General features: G+C 44.6%; 1 protein-coding gene across 1 annotated transcript; it reads left to right on the top strand.

Annotated features, from left to right (window-relative positions):
- Positions 1–6,531: 6,531 nt before the first annotated feature.
- LOC146205350 (uncharacterized) lies at positions 6,532–8,182 on the top strand. Its single transcript, XM_084606936.1, has 2 exons — positions 6,532–7,524; positions 7,613–8,182. The coding sequence occupies exons 1-2, from the start codon at positions 6,532–6,534 to the stop codon at positions 8,180–8,182; spliced, it is 1,563 nt and encodes a 520-aa protein (XP_084463062.1).
- The last annotated feature ends 4,408 nt before the right edge of the window (positions 8,183–12,590 follow it).

Here is a 12,590-nt window from a genome sequence, read left to right as displayed (position 1 = left end):
TACTTGGTGCTTTTCTGTAGCACACTGCATGATAATCGTGGCAAGAAGAACTTGACATTCATCATTTAAATGACTTCGCTACACGAAGCCAAGCAGTTGACATCTTATATGTGTTACGGTTTTTAAATCATCATTCGAGGTTGATGTTATTTTCTGTGAAAGGGTTGCCTTCACATTTGTTTCCGTTTTCACGGCAATAAAGCTGATTGCAGCGACAAAGCAAATCACGCCTTTATTCTGAAGTACATGCGAGGTCTGTGATAAGCACGTTGTACCGCCTTTTGCAGCAAAAGTTCAAAATTATGCCAGATTTTGTCATGGCAACTGCGTTATGAGACTGACTTACTGTCAGAAGACCGCACAAAGGCATCAGTAATTCACTCACAGAAAGTTTCACAAGATTGTAGTGGAAGCGCAAAAAAAAAAAAGAATAAACGAATCTTTCTTTATATTGTAAGAAATAATGACTGCAATATCGAAGATACGATGATTAATAGTTGATCTGAAGTTGAAAACAAGCTGGAAGCAACATCTTGGGGTGACACTTTGCCATTATCAGTCTATCTAAGTTACAACATCGTGGTAAAATATTACGCATTGGATATTCAGTGAAGTGCACTTTAACGCGATAGCGTTGAACGTTATTCGGGCAATCCGGTGTCAGCTTTTTTGGCGTAGGCATTGTAAGCGAAAAATTACGTGCATGGCGCTGGAAGGTTGCAGCTGACATGGCCGAGCACAGATTCTACGAGGGGTTACGTGACTTTACGAGACGACATGGTATCAGAAAGTTGGGAGGAGCTGCCAACTGTGGTTACTCATTTGAGGTGGGAAGGTGGAATAAGAATCAAGCTTCCCGTGTCCTTCGATGCCGAGTTAGGCACGCTACTTCTAGGCAAAGCAGGCTCCTTCGTACCACTTCGTTTTTTTTTAGCTCTGTTTGCCAAATATTTTAATACTTGGCACCTTTTCAAATGCGCCCTTCAACAAAAACCTGTTCTCTCTTCGCATAACCAATTAATTGCTTTAAAATATTTGAGTTTATGTCATTAGATGGCGCTGCAGTGTTTTGCATTTCAAGGCTGAAGATGTAGCTAGGGTCCAGTAAACCTGTCTTCTACAAAACATCTACGCTACTGTGTTTTAGCATATTCATGTGGGGCAACTCAAATAAACGCTACGTTAGATTTTAGTTCATTGCTTTGCCCAGTGTAAAATCGCCATACGTTCGCTGGTGATGGTTTCTAGCATCAAAGTAGATAGAAAGGAGCGCATCCACCGATCGAAAAATTTTTTGGTAGCATTTGGTGCTTCAGTTTCAGTTGTCGGTTCTTTTAACTGGCTTCTTACCAGTAATTTTGGCAACATTTTTTTCTAGGTTAAAAACCCTCCTAGCAGTAAGCTTTAGAAACGAATCCTCCATGGGGTAAAAGTTTGCGTAAAACTATTCCAGTGAGGACGGGCTCCACTATGCACGCTCTCAAAGTTGACACCCGGTCCTCTTAATTAGGCGACCAGAGGCGTCGCTTCCTCGCCACCTATGTAACGGAAAGCAGGAAGGGGCTGATGTCGGCGCGCTGCTGTCAGCGTGCCGGGGCTGGTAGCAGTTTATCTTAAGCCGCCTAAAACATGGTAAAAGGAGCTTCCTGGCACGTGTGCAAACTAGAAAGATTAATTACGGCGGGCTTGCGCCTCTGACTGCGCAGTACGGTGAGTTCAAGGGCAACTTTCACGATGGGTGTGTGTGGCAGTAGAACCTTTTTAGAATATAAATAAAGCGATGCAAATATGGTAGAATATGAATATGACCTCGTATGTCGAACAGTCTTTTACACTATGAAAATTATCAATACTTCATAGATACGATTTTTTTTTTTTTTCATTAGAAAGCATTTCTTCGCTCATGAGTGGTGTGGCCAGGGCCTATCGTCAGAGGCTGTCATCAGAACGTGTCCGCACGAACTGACGAAAACAAAATCGTGCCAGCGCCAGGAATCAAACCACCATCCGAAAAGATCAGCTCTCTTGGCCCAGACACAGCAGCACTGCACTATTGCCACAGCCAATCTCGATAATATCGCCGCAGCCTGTTGTAAAACTGCAACACACCCTCGCGCTGTGCAGTAGAGATCCGTGAAGTTGCATGTGCGCCGTTCCTTCATTTAACCTACGTAAATTATCTGTGGCGCCTCGATGCGCGCACCCTCTCCTAGGGGTTAGACAACCGCTTCGTAGGATACGGGTGCCTCCCATATTTGGGCCCACTCTTCTGATCGCGCTTCAGGAGTGCGGACTGGGGCTGAACGCGCTTTCTCTAAGGTAACCTGCTTTGCTCACGGAGCACCACGTATCGATATAAACATAAGGAAGATTACGCAAACGATAAAATGTCATACTTCTACGAAGTCGAGGACCTCGGTTGTTACTTATTTATGGCAGTTTTTTTTTTTCGGGAGTGCACGAACAAACGATACCATAGTGTGTGCATTTCGCATTTATCTGCAACATCAAATATTAATACCATATAGTAGTGCCCTAGTGGAAGGCTTTGAAAAAATTAAAGAGCACTGTAGAACAAGGCAGGAGGAGAAAAGGAGGGCGGAAGGCAGGGATGTTAACCAGAAATAATTGGAGTAATGCGAAAGCACGGATGCTGCTGTTGGTTTCTTCTGGTTGCTTCTAGTTGCTTAATTCACTTCTTGTTTACCCATTTTAGTCTTTGGTATTTTCAAATTGCGCGCCAATCCCCACTTATGTACTTTTTTGGCTCTACTTCCGGTTGCGCGACGTCACATCCTCTACGTCCCATTAATTCACTTCCTGTTTATTCATTTTAGTCTTTGGTACTTTCAAATTTCGCGCCAAACCCTTCATATGCCTTTTTTCGGCTCTACTTCCGGTTGAAGACGTCACATCCTTGACGTCACATTAATTAATTTCTTGTTTGCCCATTTTATTTCTTGGTGCTTTCAAATTGCGCGCCAATATCTTCCTATGCCCTTTTTTGGCTCTACTTCCGTTTGAAGACGTCACGTCTTTGACGCCACATTAATTCACTTCTTGTTTACCCATTTTAGTCTTCGGTACTTTGAAATTGCGCGCCAATTCCTTCCTATGTTCTTTTTCGGCTCGACTTCAGGTTGCGTGACGTCACATCTTTGACGTCACCTTAACTGACTGATTTAATTAACTATTTTATTATTTGATGCATTCAAATGTGGCTCCAAGCCCTTCGCTAATGAGACCATTTTCGCCTTTACTGTCATTTTTTGCCTCTATTTAATTACCTAATGAACTTTTTGGTCTAGTTATTTTCCCGCACACATTACGTCACCCTCTATCGATTGACACCACTCATTAACCTTTATGGCTTCTCAATTATTCACAACTGCTGCGGGCACAATTTTTCATGTTTTACCTCCAAATAATTACCTAATTACCTTATTGGCCTAATTATTATTTCGGACACAACATTACGTCACCCTCAATCGATTGACACCACTCATCAACCTCTACCACTTCTCAATTACTCAAAACAGCTGCGGACAACTTTTGCATTTTATGCCTGTAATTAATTACCCAATTAACTTATTGGCCTAATTATTTTTTCGGCAGCAACTTTACGTCACTCTCTATCGATTGACACCACTCATTAACTACCACTTCTCAATTACTCACAAATGCTGCGGACAGGATTTTGCGGACGCGGTCTGCGGACAGAAATCTGTGAACATAGCGAAGTAACGCTTTCGCGTAATAATTTCAACCACCTGGGGATATTTGACGTGCGTTGGCATCGACAGCACACGGGCGCATTCTGCATTTCGCCTCCATCTAAACGTTGCCATCGGGCTCAAATCCGGGTACTCGGGCTGAGTAGTCGCTGCGACAGGGCAGCCTAAAACAGCATTTCCTTAACCTGCGAAAAACATTTGCTCGCACTGCAACCGTTAATGTTGACGTTAAAACACAATAAAGCGAACAAATCCTGCCGTTTCGCCTTACCTTGGTAAAATGATCGTCTCGCTTTAAATAGATATTCCTTTTTCCATTACAACCAAGCGCACACGGGAAAATCACTGAAAGAATGCACAAAAAGTATAGTGTAGTGACAAATAGCTTTCCGACACACTCCTTAAAAAATCTAGGCTTGACGCTTAAGTCACATTAAAATCTTCAGAAACGTCTGATTCACCTTGTGGCACTACTCCGTTGAGTGCATTTGGTAGAACAATGTGCTTCTTTCCTTCGGCGCGTTTTGGTGGTGAACCAAAGCTGCAGAGTAAATGGAAAATGCATATTTAGGACTTCCTTGCAGCCAACCAAAGCTGCAGAGTAAATAGAAAATGCATATTTAGGACTCGCTGCAGCCAGCCAAAGCTGCAGAGTAAATAGAAGATGCATATTTAGGACTTGATGCAGCCAGCCAAAGCTGCAGAGTAAATAGAAAATGCATATTTAGGACTTGGTGTAGCAAGTGAAAAGCTTATCGGTAAAGTAGTTTTATGTGAATAAATATAGTATTAAGAAGCACGTGCACTATAGTCAGTCCTCAAGCCTTAAGAAATCAGCAACAGTGGAATGCACCGCAAAAATCATCATTGCTGAAAAGTATACTGCAACTTACGCCGGAAAGAAAATATTGTTGACACAGCGTTTCCTTTCAGCAGCTTTCGTCCATCTGCGCGGTTATTTTCCAAGAATTTGTCCTCAAAATTGGCCTGCACACAAAATAAATAATGATAGTAGTGGTCCAGTAATCGCATGAGAAAGAACTAAATTAGCTACTCTGACATTGCATTTAGTTTAAACAAGGTCACGACACACTTGAGCGATTTTAAACGTTTAAGGTTTATTCTGTTTCATTTTGTCGGCTTTAACAGGCGAATATACTAAGAATTCGGCATAGCGAAGAGAGTGGCGAAGACAAACAAATCCCAGCAGTTTGACAGTAGATCGTCCTTGCATACAGAACCAGTAAAAACTCAGTATTGGTAAAATAAACCTTTGCGCCCCGCCGATCGGCGATGGTGCAGCGGTTAAGATGCAAGACTACTGTGCCGGAATGCCCGGGTTCGAAACTGACCGCCGGCGGCTGCGCTTCGGAGGAGGAGAAACGGAGTGGCGGCCATGTGCTGTGCGATGTCAGTGCACGTTAAAGAACCATAGATGGTCGAAATTTGCAGAGCCCTCCACTACGGCATCTCTCATAGCCTGAGTCGCTCTGGGATGTTAAACCCTAAAGCGAAACGAAACGAAAATATATCTTTGCGGGCAATTTATTCGGAGAGAGTGCGAAAGCGTACGCTTTACGACTGCACTTAACTACCGACGATAGCCCATTAAAAACTTTTGCAACTAATTTTCTTGGCTCATTTTTGTGATCGTGTGTTCTGCTCGGTAATTTATGTCTTACGTTGCTAAGCAACTCTACTTTGATTAGTCGCTTCTGGCAATTAAAACTAATCGCATATGTTAAAAGTCACTGAAAGAATGCACAAAACGCTTTACAACACAAAACATAAAACACTTTTTGCTATCGATGGATATCAAAAAAAATATATATTACACAATTATTGGCTACAGCTCCGGAAACGCACTCAGTGAATTCAGAAGGCTTGCTTGAACCACATTCCATAAAGAAACTAGATGTGACGCTGAAGGCCCCTTGAAATCTTCAGAAACGCTTGGTGCTCTTTGTGGCACCACCCCGTAAAACTTTCTGCGTCATTTTAAACCAATGTAATTTTTTTTCGTCATTCTAAATCAATATTATTTATTTTATTGAATCATTTTAAGCCACATTAATTCCTTTTGAGTCGTTTTAAGAATTAGTAACTGTCATAGTCATTATTCGCTGTCTCATACTTTCTCACAGTTCGCTTTAATAAAATACTCTCCTCATTGCACATTATTTATCTTAAGCTTGTCTGATTTGCTGAGCGAGCAACCTTGGCACGTTTATCTGTTTTCTTCGGAACTTTGGTTAAGAATTCCGAAGTAACGTTCTCTGATAGGTTCGCTTTCATAGCCATTTTAATCTGCAGCAGAGACATTTATTTGCTGCCTTAAGTGCAGATTACAGGCGGCAGATTGCTAAAGCATAGAAGTCCCTGCACCACTGCAATACACTTCTATTTCATATGCTCTGGTTTGGTTTGGTTTGGTGGGGTTTAACGTCCCAAAGCATCTCAGGCTATGAGAGACGCCGTTGTGGAGGACTCCGGAAATTTCGACCACCTGGGGTTCTTTAACGTGCACTGACATCGCACAGCACACGGGCGCCTTGCTTTTCGCCGCCATCGAAAAGCGGCCGCCGAGGCCGGGATCCGATCCCGCATCCTTGGGAACAGTAGTCGAGCGCCGTAACCACTGCGCCACCCCGGCGAGGTTATTTCATATGTTCTGTCCACAGCAAAGCCCCTATTCCTTGGAACGTAGACTCTTTGCACTAAATACACGGTTCGTACTCCATCTGCGGTCCTGAAAATTACGTTGGTAAGCACTTTAAATGCAGTGCACGGTTCCGCGATGTATGCTGGCATAAACGATCTGAAGAAACCCGTCAAAACACGTTTTGGCCTCCAAGTCGTTGCAAAAGCTGGACGTCAGTTCCTTCAAGCCCGGATAGAAGAATGCAGGCTAACGAAGAAACGCCTGGAAACGGATCTGTTTTTTGCAAAGCGACATTTGGAATTTACCGGTCCGGAAATCCTTTCCAGCGTTCAGTTAGTGGCAAACCAAGAAATGCACAGAAGAGAGGAAAAGCACGTAAAGTCTCAAGATCAGAAGATGCAGACATTACTGGCTGGAAAGGGAACAGCCACCAGGGCCACACTGACCTTCGAGACAAAGAACCTATCGTCATACAAATTAACATCGTCTGAAGCCAACTTACTCAGCCGAGGTTTGAACTTCAACCAAGGGAAAGCACCGAACCCACGAAAAGTTGCGTGTGCCGTTGAAGTGGCAGTGCACCTTCTCGAACGAGACGTCCAGGACGAAGTTCGAACGAAGGCGATAGGTGTGTTATCTCGTATGAAGAAGACGTCGCCAAAGTACTCTCTTCCTCAAGACGAACGCGAGGCAATCCTGAGCCTGCAAGCCAACCATGACATAGCACTCCTACCTGCGGATAAGGAAAATGTCACGGTAATCCTTGATCGCTCTTCTAAAAGACAAAAAATGGAGGAATTGCTGCAGGAAGAAACTACGTATCACCGGCTGCCCAAAGACCCCACATCTAAGGTACAGACGTGTCTTCAAAAAATTCTCGCGAAAATTTTCGAGGGCCTTCCACCGTCGATGAAACGCCTGTATTACCAGCTGCTGTGTACGAACGGTTCGGCACCCGCCATATATGGCCTTCCTAAGGTGCACAAACAAGGCATTCCTCTGCGCCCAACAGTAGATTTCCGGAGGTCTCCTTTGCACTCGCTGTCGCAGTACCTTCACGGTGTTCTGGCTCCGCTCGTTGGAAAGACAGGCACAAACATCAAGAACTCGTCCGATTTCATCAACAAGGTAAAAGCCATAGTTCCTGAAGACATCGATATGATCGTTTCTTTCGATGTCTGCTCATTGTTTACAAGCGTCCTGGTTGATCTGGCAGTGGAAGCATGCAAGCAACGTCTCGAAGATGACAACTCGTGGCAAGATCGGACCCCTTTCGACGCAGCAGAGCTATGTTAACTTTTTGCGTTTCTGCCTCGCCAATACGTATTTTACATACGATGACAACTTTTATCAGCAGACCTTCGGCACAGCAATGGGAGCAGCTATCTCGGTCACAACGGCGAACATCATGATGGAAGCCATCGAGAGCAAAGCTCTGACTACCTTCCAACCGCGACCGAAAATATTCCTGAGGTACGTGGACGGCTGCTTCTGTGTCCTAGACCGGAAGCATACGACTCTTTTTCTGAACCACCTCAACGGCATTGAACCCTTAATCAAGTTTGCCGTTGAGGAAGAAACAGATGGCTGTCTTCCGTTCCTCGACACTATGATTACCTGTGCTCCGATTGGCCTTGCATTTCACGTCTACCGAAAACCTATGCATTCTGGAAGGTATCTGCAATTTAATTCAGTGCACCCCATCAATCACAAGCGGTCAGTGGTTAAATCCCTGATCAACCGTGCCAGAGAGGTCTGCTGCGATGACGTCGCCCTAAAGAACTAAATGAAAACAATAGAATCTGATTCGCAAAAAAAAAAAAAAAAAAAAAAAAACGGTTATCCCCATTTCCTTCATCAGGAACACAGAAAGAAGAATGCCACCAAAGCAGCCTGTCTCCGAGGAAAGCGGGAGTAAGGACAAACCCAAAACAAGACGAGCTCCTGCCCCGTATGTAGCCGGAATCAGCGAGGCACTTGCGCGTATTTTCCGCAAGCACGGCGTCAACATCCGCGCATGTCCCAACGAGCACGGTGCGGACTGAGTTTGTCAACGTGAAGGATCAGCTCCTTCGTAAAAACTTTCCCGGCATTGAATATGAAATTGACTGCGCCGATTGCTCATCAGTTTATATAGGCGAAACAAAAGACTTCAGGAGTCGCCTGAGAGAGCACCAGAACGATGTGCGAAACGAAAAAGTGTCAACGAATGCAATCGCAGAAAAGTGTCCACGAGATTAACTGGGAAGAAGCGAAGATACTGACAACAGAAAAGAATGCATCAACTCGCCAAAACCTCGAGTCACTTATCATCCAGACAACGTCTAACACACTAAATAGGAACGATGGAACTTTGCATCCTATCTATGCCAAATCACTGAAAACACTTCTAAGTGCTACAAAAACACGGAGCCATCCGCCGGTTGCCTCATTGTGAACAAGGGAGCCGTAGCGTTCCCGAAATGTCTTTCGGTTTTTGACCTTGGTCAGTGACCACTAAATTTTCAACGATCTTATCGAGCATCGTGTGTGAGTGAAATGGAAATTAATGCCTACAAAATCGCTAACGTTGTTTTAAAGACACGCGTTGAGTATTAATGTAGAGTTGTACACGTAACAATGGGGCAATAAGCAAGGAAACGAAACAAGCAGTATTGTGCTTACACTAAATGCATAGGCGTGAACTGTTGGTTCGCTGACATGTGTCCTGTTTCACCTTTAAAGTCCACCCTTCCCTTCGGTTCTCTAGGAAATGCAAACATTCTCCAGCCGTTTCCGGAACGATCCAGGCACGCAGTACCCCGGCGTGTCTTCCCTGTCTTGCATCCAAGAAAAATCAGAATTCACGGGAAACTCATGTGAAACTCATGTGAAACTGACACAAGCGGATCATGTAGTGGGAAGAAATATGTCGCTCGTCCTCGCGGTTGCGGCATTGGCCTTTTCAAAGGATGTCCTCCCCCTCTGTGGAGCAGCGGAGAGGGGCGTGAGCTTCAAGTCACACTAAAATACGCCTTACATATGCGCCATCTGGCCGAGTGTAGCCAGGGTTCGCTAGCGTAGTGTCGGGTGAATCCACCTGGCGGCGTGGCAGAACTGACTATGATTTTGCGTTACTGTACCTAAGCAGACTTAAGTACACCCCTGGATTTTTTTTTTTCTAATATTTCTTCAATATGTTTTCCAATAAGACACTGGTCACGACTACTGCTGCAGCAAATGCTTCGTCTGGACTCTCAATATCCGAAAGAATTCTCATAGGTTAAATGGCTTAATTGTATATAATCGATCTTTTCTGCGCGTGTTTAAAAATACTTTTCTGATATAAATACTCGCGTATGGTTCCAAACAAAAAGGAGCGCAGAAAACGTCGATAAATATTCAAGAAATTGAAGGAAAGAAACCATCTGGAACTGCGAAAAGAAAAGCAGCAGCGACACGTGCAATAGGCTCTTAAAAGCTGTCCCTCTTCGGACATATTATGATGGAGAGATCACTTAGGCATTTTTGGCTCGAAACTGAGCGTAAGCGCCCCGTTGTCAAAGAACCGAAATTTTTCTGACTTTAGCTGTTGTTGCTTTTTTGATTGAATTTAGCCATGTATAGCAACGTACGTGATGAGCAATTAGAGAGAATTTCTTTTGATTGTGGACTTCTTCAAAATAAAATTTCTTCAGCTTCGTAAGTTTTGGTATTCTCTTACGGAAAGTAGGTCATCATTTGACATCAATGGAATTGAATGCCTCTACAGGTATGGTGGTGGTTTGTGAGGAGCACTGGTGCCCGTAGGCTCGCAGGTTAATTTTTCTTTCTTTCTTTCTTTCTTTCTTTCTTTCTTTCTTTCTTTCTTTCTTTCTTTCTTTCTTTCTTTCTTTCTTTCTTTCTTTCTTTCTTTCTTTCTTTCTTTCTTTCTTTCCTTCTTGACGAGGCCGACTTACGTACCGAACATTGAAATCAATATACCTCATCACGCTGTGGGCGTACAGTGCTAATAGCGTGCTAATTTCGAGGACCTGTCCGTTTTTCTCAGAAAGGAGAGGCGATCACATCCAGTCCTGCTGAGATCAGTGTTCCATTTATGTGTTCCGTTATATAGGAACGTTGATGCTCCCCTCACGGGCATCGAACTTCTTCCAGAAACACCGAATGCCTTCATTTCATATAACCGTATACAATATTGCACTGAAGCTTTTGCGTCCTTTACTTATAGCAACCTTAATACTTTATCGCCTTTCCACGCGTTATTGGCTCTTGAAATCTGCGCGCTTTCAACCCAAACCAGTGCCCTTGTCTGCAACAAAAAAGGCTCAGAAGCAAGTGCCATTATGTTTCTGGTATTCTGCAACAACCCTTTTAACCAGGGAGTAAATCAAATAACGTGTAATGACGAGAACGACCTCACCGCAGCAAAGGGTGCGGAATAGCAATGGCAGTTCTTAATGCATCGGGCGTACAATGAAGCCAGACTTGGCCGGTGAGTGCGGTGTCGAGTTAGTCGATTCGGATGCCTGAAGGAAATGAAATTCTCACTTCGTTCCCGGGCATAATTTAATCAGGACGGCTCTTCAGACGATCGGCGCCCTGCGCGTGTCAATACGCGTCCTCCTCTTCCTCCTCTTCCTCAGGCGACCACTCCACTGCGCGTACCGCCCTCTTACTTAAGCCGTGAGCAAGGCCACCGGCCGTCAGTGGTCAGTGCTGCCGTCGCATCGACGAGAACCCCGCACGCCTACGTGCTCCTGGCAAACAAAGTTTTCCGTTATCTCTCGCGCCGACTGGTCCCGACTTTCAGTCAAACTCCTTTTACAGCATTGACCGTTTCCTTTCAAATTCGTTTACGACATCGCTCTTGACGGTCCTGCCTTGGCAGGTTGTCGAGTGAGGGCGACCGAAACTCCTCTGGAGTCCTTCCACGGAGAGGCTCGCTCAAGGATGCCGGCAGCCTCTCGATGCCTCTTCGGCCGCCCTGTTGCTCCGCCAGTCGGCGCTCCTTCAGCGCTTTGTTTGTTCTGCGTCGCTTCGAGTCAAGGCGTAGCGTCAGGTCTTCGTACTAAAACACCCCTCATATTTTACTTCATATTGATGTTGGAGCTTAGTACTTGGAGCAACGCAGCATCAGGACCAGTGTGTGCTCCGCGGGTATGTACTAACTAGGAAAAGAAAAGCTAGCGCTAGCCAAGCCGCATCTTCCTCTCCTTGTTTTTTTTTTTTTTTTTTTTATTTGTTGCACTCAGTCGAATATGCCACCTCACTAGAGGCTATTTAGCCCTATTTTTTCAGGCCTTTTCCTTTTCTTCCCGCTTTCTTTCCATCGGTCCCTTTTCGGGAAGGAGAAGAAAACGTGTTTCTTCCGAGAGCGCGATATTTCATGTGTCAGCATTGGAGATACGGCCAATGGAGATCGTTCGAGCTGGAGGAGAACCACGCCGCACGGAACTCAGCATATGTCACTCTTCACTCAATACTCGGCTACAAAGCACAATGACTTTTCCGAAGGTGGCGTCAGCTCAGGGATGTTCCTATCTTCATTCCGCGTGTACTTATGGGGTCAACTTTGTCTTTCTCTTTATTTTCCAAATGTTTTGCTTCACTTTATTCTTGATTACACTCCTTCTGGGCTCTCGTGTATATTTTTTGATGCGAAGAGCAGACCTCCTTTTCGTCGCGCCCGGCGTATTATTACTCATTATTAACATTAGCTGCTCATTATTAGCGCACATTCAGATACTAACATTTAATCACGGCGAATTCTCGCCTCTCTCGCCACCTGTTATTGTATATTGTGGTCGTGCGTTGGTGTTAAAGAGGATGGTTCAGCGAGAGCCATTCTTTCCCTTTTATGCACATCAGTGAACAGCACGAAAGGATTACAGTGACACGAAAAAAGAAAACGCATGGGAGGGCGAAGAGTGTGTCAGTGTCATTAAACAAAGAACGAAAGACCCGTAATCCCAGGCTGCGCTCGCTTTGTTCTCGCTTAAAGAAGCTATAAAAGCACATACCACATTCAATAAGTAGGTGAGCCGGCGGCTGTGCGTGGGCAGAACCACGCTCATCCAGATTTAGCGCTGCAGATGGTTGCATCTGCCGACCTTTGAAGAAAATATGCAAGAAGCGCTGGCTGAAATGGATGGAGTTCTAATCCCGTTGTCTAAGATTAGTCTCGACGCTTCGCGCGTCCTTTTTTAATTTTC

This window comes from Amblyomma maculatum, chromosome 1, assembly GCF_055883805.1.
Source record: "Amblyomma maculatum isolate TAMU_Amacu chromosome 1, ASM5588380v1, whole genome shotgun sequence".
Lineage (NCBI taxonomy): Eukaryota > Metazoa > Arthropoda > Arachnida > Ixodida > Ixodidae > Amblyomma > Amblyomma maculatum.
Note: the sequence above shows the minus strand (reverse complement) of the source record. Positions and strands in the feature narration are given on the sequence as shown.